Source organism: Otolemur garnettii, unplaced genomic scaffold, assembly GCF_000181295.1.
Source record: "Otolemur garnettii isolate 467f Iridium unplaced genomic scaffold, OtoGar3 scaffold00005, whole genome shotgun sequence".
Taxonomy (NCBI): Eukaryota; Metazoa; Chordata; class Mammalia; order Primates; family Galagidae; genus Otolemur; species Otolemur garnettii.
In genome coordinates, this window is record NW_003852400.1 from 19,745,750 (window position 1) to 19,753,561 (window position 7,812).

General features: G+C 35.3%; 2 protein-coding genes across 2 annotated transcripts in view; one reads left to right on the plus strand and one right to left on the minus strand.

Moving 5' to 3' along the window:
• Positions 1–3,671, plus strand: part of AKAP9 (A-kinase anchoring protein 9) — a 171,481-nt gene extending 167,810 nt beyond the window's left edge. The window contains exons 48-50 of the mRNA XM_023507496.1: positions 1,014–1,143; positions 1,730–1,869; positions 3,125–3,671. Of these exons, the coding sequence (XP_023363264.1) occupies positions 1,014–1,143; positions 1,730–1,869; positions 3,125–3,162 (308 nt within the window). The 3' untranslated portion in view covers positions 3,163–3,671. The remainder of the gene's footprint in view (positions 1–1,013; positions 1,144–1,729; positions 1,870–3,124) is intronic.
• Positions 3,672–5,294: 1,623 nt separating this feature from the next.
• The window catches only part of LOC100959700 (lanosterol 14-alpha demethylase), a 24,621-nt gene continuing 22,103 nt past the window's right edge, over positions 5,295–7,812 (minus strand). Inside the window, exon 10 of the mRNA XM_012812124.2 lies at positions 5,295–6,664. Within this exon, the coding sequence (XP_012667578.1) occupies positions 6,486–6,664 (179 nt within the window). The 3' untranslated portion in view covers positions 5,295–6,485. The remainder of the gene's footprint in view (positions 6,665–7,812) is intronic.

The following is a 7,812-nucleotide window of genomic DNA, read 5'->3' on the forward strand; positions in this document are numbered from 1 at the left end:
AAAAAAAAAAAAAAAAAAAGACTTAGAGTAATAGCTGATTACATGTTGTACTTAGTCTGCTCTAGAGCCTGCTCTTTTCATGTATTCTCTGAATGAGATGAAAATTGAGGCATGGAAAACACATGTCATTTGCCCCAGATTACCATTAGGGAAGTGATGGAACCAGGACTGAACACTGGCAGTCTGGCTCCAGAGCCCTGTCTCCTTGTTTCAACACTTAATAAGGCCTTGCTTCAAGGCAGGGTTGCTGTTAGTTATATGAAGAGTTATGGCTTGATGTTTTCATAATTGAGCAATCTTCAAACAGGTTTCTGAGTTTACTGTAATGGTAGCAGTTAAAATTCCTTTCCTCTACATCTAGAAGTGAAAACAAATTAGGGCTTATATATTTGGGGCATAAAGGTGAGGTCAGAAGCCAGGAGACACAGCATACCTGTACCATATATTGATACTAAACCACAGTAGAGAAAAAGGAAACACATTTGATAACCTAAGCAAAGTGTTTTCAAATATTACAATGAACAGCTGAAATTTGTAATAATGAGTTATTGTGTTGTATTAAATACAATATTGTGTTGTATTAAGTTAGAAAATTTTGATTTCAAGTTTTTTTCAATAAGTGAGTAGATTGGAATGATAAAAGGACTTGGTTACATTAGTCTAATTTTTTTATCCTCATCTTTTCACTCACAAGATACACACTCATATACCTCTCACCTTTCATCTAGTTATACCCAAGAGGTCTTTTGAAAAGAAATACTCCAATTAGTTAATTCTTTGAGGCATAGTTCCAGATATCAGAAATAACTCATATTCAAAGGTAAACAACATTTGAAAGCCAAATATTTTTTGTACTGTCATTTCTCTCTTCTAGTAAAAATAATTGAAAATGACTAAGTAGGAGAGAGTGGCATAGTACAGTGTAATGGTCTTTTAGGCTCTTCTTTTTCATAAAAATTTTTCAAGGGCTTGGGAAATTTTTCTTTACAAGGTTGTATTTTGGATTACTTTAGGTGCTGAAAAAACTGACCCATTTTATCATTCTTCTGGTGGGCTTGAGCTATATGGAGAGCCGAGACAAACTGCGTATCGCTCAAGATCAGATCTGGACTATCCTAGGTCTCCTTTACCATTTCAAAATAGGTAAGAATTTGAGAAAACTTGTGTGGAATGGTTAAATATATTTAATAGAGAAAGATGGCTATTGTTTGAGCTTTGACTTCTTTGCACTGAGTTAGCTAGACATCTTTAGTTACGTATAATTTATATAATCTAAGGCTCAAAATTCATAACCAGTTAGAAATTCAAAAACTTACTATAGTCATCATCCCTTTGTTTCAAAGGATTTAGGAAACAGCTGACCAAGTGTTAGTGAGACATGCTGTGATTAGACAGACATCGGGAAAAATGTTGCCTAAAATTGGTAGTCTCTGACCATAATGAAAACCTCTACAATCTGCATGATGAGATGCATTTATACACTCCTAACATTTATTGAGGACCTCTGCAACAGGCACCGTACTGGGTATTGCTATGATGATTAGTGGCTTCTTTAAATTCATTGATGAAGAGTTTCTTTCTCATCCCAAACTCAAGAGCATGGAGTAGATATACATGAGGCAGTGTACAGTGGCCTACCTTTTGGGGGAAGTAGGTGGAGGCAGGTTGGTAATTTACTTGCATTGTTTCTGGATAATTTAGATTTTTGTACGTAATTTTAATCCTGTAGGTACCCAGGCACTCCAGCTGATTTAAATCCTAGTTATTTAGCATGTTCTCAACTCCAGAATTATGATCCTGACAGAGCCCTGACAGATTATATCACTCGGCTAGAGGCACTGCAAAGACGACTTGGAACCGTACAATCAGGTACTCAAAGTTTAACCGGGCATCGGCAGCACCATGGTTCTAGACCCACACCTCTCCTCTCTTTTTGAAACTGCTTGACCCTCATCATTAGGATAATCAAATCTTCCAATTCAGTGCATTAGTTACTAAATTAGCCAAAGCTTAAACCCAGTGTAACTTGCAGAGAAACCGAATGTAAAGGTTTTAAGTCAAGACACATTCATCACCCTGGATCCCACTTCCCCAAAAAAGAATTTCTGCCATCTTCATTGAGCAGATTAAACAAAAAGCAGTGAGAACCAACATGCAGTGCACTCTGAGGCTGAGTCCCCTGGAGAGCATATCCTAAGTGATGCTTGTTGGAAAGCAGTAAGGTGTGCGAATTGGTATGGAGGGAGGAGGAAGCACTTGATATAGTCATTATTCCTCTTATTCCATTGTGGTCTTATGTTTAATCAAAAAATCTATCCCATTTAAAAGATTTTGCAAGAACCATCTTTCATTTTTTGTTCAAAAACACAAAAAAAACTTACGCCTTTTACGTCAATGGTTCTCAACCTTCCTAATGCTGCAACCCTCTAATACAGTTCCTGTGGGTCTCAACCCACAGGTTGAGAACTGCTGTTTCATGCTTTTACTTTTAAGAACCTTTTTTTAATACTAGACCAATCTATAGGCTATTTTCTAGGTTAAGTATCTTTTCACTCAAAAAATAAGTTGTTTAACCTCAGCCACTTGTAGTAATAGCAAACTATATTATCATAGCTGAAGCATGTTTGTTGGTTGGCTTGGCTTGTTTTGCTTTGGGCATACAAATTTCATAAGATCTAGATTTTGAAGACTATAAGATTTTTTAAGATGGAGGCATATATATATATAGCATTCAACTTCAGACTGTGAAGAAACTCTTAACTAGTCTTGCTAATACCAATACTTAATCGTATCTCTTGGTATAGAGCCAGTCATATTAACTTTTAAATATATATTCAAAATCTCTTTTGAAAATAAGTGCAAGTGTGACTAGGACATTTAAGAGGGGAAAGAGAGAGGGGCAGCACCTGTGGCTCAAAGGAGTAGAGCCGCTGGCCCCATATACCAGAGGTGGTGGGTTCAAACCCAGCCCTAGCCAAAAACTGCCAAAAAAAAAAAAGAGGGGAAAGAGAGAATTTATTTTTTAATAGAGGACAATAGTAATGTGCTTTGCCTGAATTAATCTGATATGGGTATGCAGCAACCTAATTTGAAACCATTTAAATGTCCTGCTTTTCTTTTATAGGTTCAACTACTCAATTTCATGCTGGCATGAGAAGATAATCCTTTGAAACATCATTAATTGATGATTTTAAACAAATTTCCTTTTGTAAATCAATGGTTCTTTTGTGCTTTTGTATTGTGAATATTCAATGGGACCAGTACAAACACAGCTTATGATTGTATACAAATCCCTCACCAGAACATGAAAACAAACTGGAATTTGTATATATAAACATTGTGCGTATTCATGCACAGTAATCATTAAACTACATGTATATTTGTGGAATGCTAATTTAAAACATTAAATTATAAACCTTGTGTATTTATCAAATGGATGAAAAGATTAAACTTTACACATTATAATACTGCTGAATGTGTAGCTGAGGTGTCCTGCACTTCTTACAAGGCTACTGAAGTTCCCTGTTTCTGCCTAATATATTTGCTACTGGTGATGAAGACAGATAATATCACTTGTAGAGACCTATTTTTGTATAATGGTAGAAGTTTTGAATTTTATGGGGTATTTTGTCAAGTACTGAAATAAAAATGACTTCACCATTTTCACCACACTGTATTTGAACCTTTTTCATTTTTAACTTATCACAAATATAGTATGTATGACTTAAGGATCTGGAGAGACAGTTGTCCTAATCTTACAATTAGATACCATTGGGGTTTCTCTCTCCCTCCGAAGGAAATTTTGCATATGCCTCTGTTATCAACTTTACATCTATTTGTAATATTTTTAAAAAGCTATATTGGTATTGTCTCAATGTATCCATATTTACTGTATTACATTTAGTGTTACCTATATCCAAAGATGTGTCCTTACAAATCCATGGCTCATTAAGATACTACAGAAATCACTTAAAAGAATCTAAGATACTGCAGAAATCACTTAAAATCTTCTTAAAAGAATCTTCATCACAATGCACAGCAGAATTAGGTACAGTATCCCTGCTTTTCAAGCCATATACGGATTGAGAAGCTCTTACAGATACAATACAAATCCCAAAGTTATTTATCTGCACTCCTCCCCTTAGTAAATTATTAAAATAGTAAGAATAATATTTGATGCTTACATCCAGAGGTAATTGTCTTATTACTTGATGTTCTGTGATTTATGCCAACACAAACAAGCACTGTAACCAGTTGTACATTCTCAAAATTTTCTAATTGCAGTTGTCCCGCCCCCCCATACCAAACTCTGGATGCTCAAGTCACTTATAAAATGATGTAGTGTTTGCATATAGCCTATGCACATCCTCCCATGTGCATGAAATCATCTTTAGATTATTCATAGAAATTCTATATAGTTGATATTTTAAAATACAAAATAAAAGGATAATGTGTGTTCAGCATGCAGTTGGTTGAATGGAGGACACAGATACATCCTCAGATACAAACCCACAGATACAAAGGGCCAATTAAAACTTTTCCTGTGAGCAGCCAGATTCCAAAAAGAGGCTAAGTAAAAACCTTTTTCAGCTAGAATGGCTGCCTTGCCATTCAAGGCTATTCTGCTATCGGGGATAAGAGAGAAAAAAGACAAATGCTCTATCAAACTGGGTTCACACCTATTATTTGACCATCAACCCTCCTTATGGTATTAAGCCTCTGTGATCAAACTTACTCATGCTTCTCAGTAATTATTCTAAAACTGAACCTCTTTGACTCTAAAACTATTTACTACACAGACTAGCCTTACCTCAGGTTCTTAACTTACCAGTCTGGTGAGACTCTAGATCCCTTCTCAGAATAATGGTTTTGAAAATATAAAATACATATAGGACTACAAAAGGATACCAATTATATAAAAAATAAGTCAAAACTTTTAAATTATGATATACATAAGATTAAAGCATCAAATAAGGTCTGGCAGTAGGTTAATAGATCTTACTAATCTGGCAGTAATTAGATTACTTACTAATTTCAAAGTAGTGATGAAAACAAACGAAGAGATCTGCAAAATCTGTAATACTATACAAAAATATCTGATTTATACTGGCAAGATCGTGGGTATTAATATTAGTATAGTTTGTTGTCTGAATTCATAACTGAAGGAAATACTAAATTATAACTAGAAACTCATGGAAGTAAAGATATAACTTTCCCTACTCAAATCCCTAGATTCCCTGAACTCTACTCACTAAAACTAAAGCAAATACTTTAAAATCCATGAATACAGAGTCTGCTTTTCTCAAAGAAGATTTTAATGTGAGAAATTGGCTAACAAAAGAGATTTCTTCCTTTACAGTTACAGTTCAACAGTCCGTCTTCCAGCTTTTTATACAGGACTATCATACACATAAGGGAGAACCCTCGGCCTCACCTAGTAAAACCAGACTATCTAGTCAAACTACAGATACCTCACATAGTTGGGCCTGCAGTTATAATTTGAGGTAAGTGGATTCCTGAACAGGCTTTAAAATGTGACCTATCATACTATTCCCAAGGACCCTGCTTTAAGATAGTACCTTACCTTAAAGTCAGAGTTCCCTGATGTCACATTTTGTATTTTTTTAAGTTTTATTAATTATTTTAATCAACAGAGTAACAGAAACATCCCTAATTGGATTCTGGAAAAGAAGCAGGAAATCACCTTGACCCATAGAGAAAAAATAAATTATTCCCTAAGGAAATTTTTTTGAATGTGAACCTTGTAGAACCAGATACATATTTATAAATATGTAATATTAAGTAATTAAATCTAGATACATGAGCAGTCATTAGCATTGGTAATTACATTATTTTCAGGAGATATTATCAAGTATGGTCCTAGATTTCTCTCAATTTCATATAAACAGTGTTTTCAGTTAAAAAGCTCAAAGGATACATATTTTTTTTTTCAAAATACAGCTGCACTGCTATCATCATACCAAAACAATTAATATTCTGTTTTATTCAAGGCTTTAGATGTGAGTTTATTCCTTACCCTCCCATCATGACACACAAAGTTGCCCAGATAAATGAATAACCTGTGGCTTTTTTTTATCTCACTGTGCTTTTTTAAATTAATTTTTAATACCTTGCAGAACTAGGATACATTTGAATACGCTGAACTTATGTTCCAAGAGCTGAAACTGCTTTACTTAGGACCTACCAATTATCTAGACCCCATGAACAATTTTTTTACAAAATAAACTTTCTTAAAGTACACGTAGGTGGTAAGTATCAAAACTTAGAAATGTCTCAAATGCCATTGACCTGACAGAACCATTCAGTTATTCAAATATTAAAAACATTAAGTTGAACTGGCTTTTAGAATCACACACTCAAAAAAACCAGTTGCTATGTCATAGTTATTTCATAAACTCCACTCTCTTCAAGTGCTTTTGCAGCTTACAGTGATGTATCCCATTATTAGTTCCTTGCAGCCTTCTTCACTGTGATCTTCGCTTGTAACGGATAACTGGGTTTTCAGGAGTGTGAATCATAGTTGTATAATTCACAGTGGGAAAATATCCATCAATGAGATCAAATTCATATAAACGAAGGAGGGTGGACCAAATTGTCTTAATCTGAACATAGGCAAAATTTTCCCCAATACAACGATGACGCCCTGTAATTAAAAAAAAAAAAAAAAAAGGTTATCATAAAAATCAGTTCAAAATCTTTCTCCTTTAAGCCTGGAGTGATAACATTTGTCTACATTTTAGATGAACAGTAGATACATATATAATATATTAAAAAGATGACATATCTTTTCACATAAAATGATGTAAATAATTATTTAAAAATCCCAGCAGGTTTTCAATGTCAGTTTTTAGGAAAACTGCTATTGACTAATCATATAATGACTTTCCAATTATTTTCTGAATTTTAATATCTGTGGATTAAACATACGGAGAATTTGAATCATAAGATGGTAATCTATTTTGAGAATCTAATAGAGTATTTTTAGTTTCTATCACAAGAGCCCTGGTTAAAAGTCAATATAGGCTCAGCGCCTGTGGCTCAAGTGGCTAAGGTGCCGGCCACATAAACCTAAGGTTGTGCGTTCAAATCCAGCCCAGGCCTGCCAAAACAACAATGACAGCTGCAACCAAAAAATAGCTGGGCGTTGTGGTGGGCACCTGTGGTCCCAGCTACTTGGGAGGCTGAGACAAGAGAATCGCTTGAGCCCAGGAGTTGGAGGTTGCTGTGAGCTGTAATGCCACAGCACTCTCTCTACCCAGGGGGATAGCTTGAGGCTCTGTCTCAAAAAAAAAAAAAAGTCAATATAAGAACCTTCCAATCAAACTTTTAATGCCATTACAAATGATTGTGGAAGAAAAGGGATTTATTGAACCCTAAATAACAATAGGTACATGTATATGAGATCAAAATTTAGAAGGTCATACACATGTAGAAACATACAAGGTGATTCTAAAAGCATATGGAAATGCAAAGGACTTTGGATAGCCAAGCTTTTTTTTTTTTTATTTTTAAAGAGACAGAGTCTCATTTTCTCACCCTCAGTAGAGTTGCTGTGACATTACAGCTCACAGTAACCTCCAAGTCCTGGGCTTAGGCTTTTCTCTTCCCTCAGCCTCCTGAGTAGCTGGGACTACAGAGCCAAAGCAATCTTAAAGAATCAAGGTGAAGGCTCGGTGCCTATAGCTCAACCGGCTAAGGCGCCAGCCACGTACACCTAAAGGTGGCGGGTTCGAATCCCCAGCCCGGACCCGCCAAACAACAATGACGGCTGCAACCAAAAAATAGCCGGGC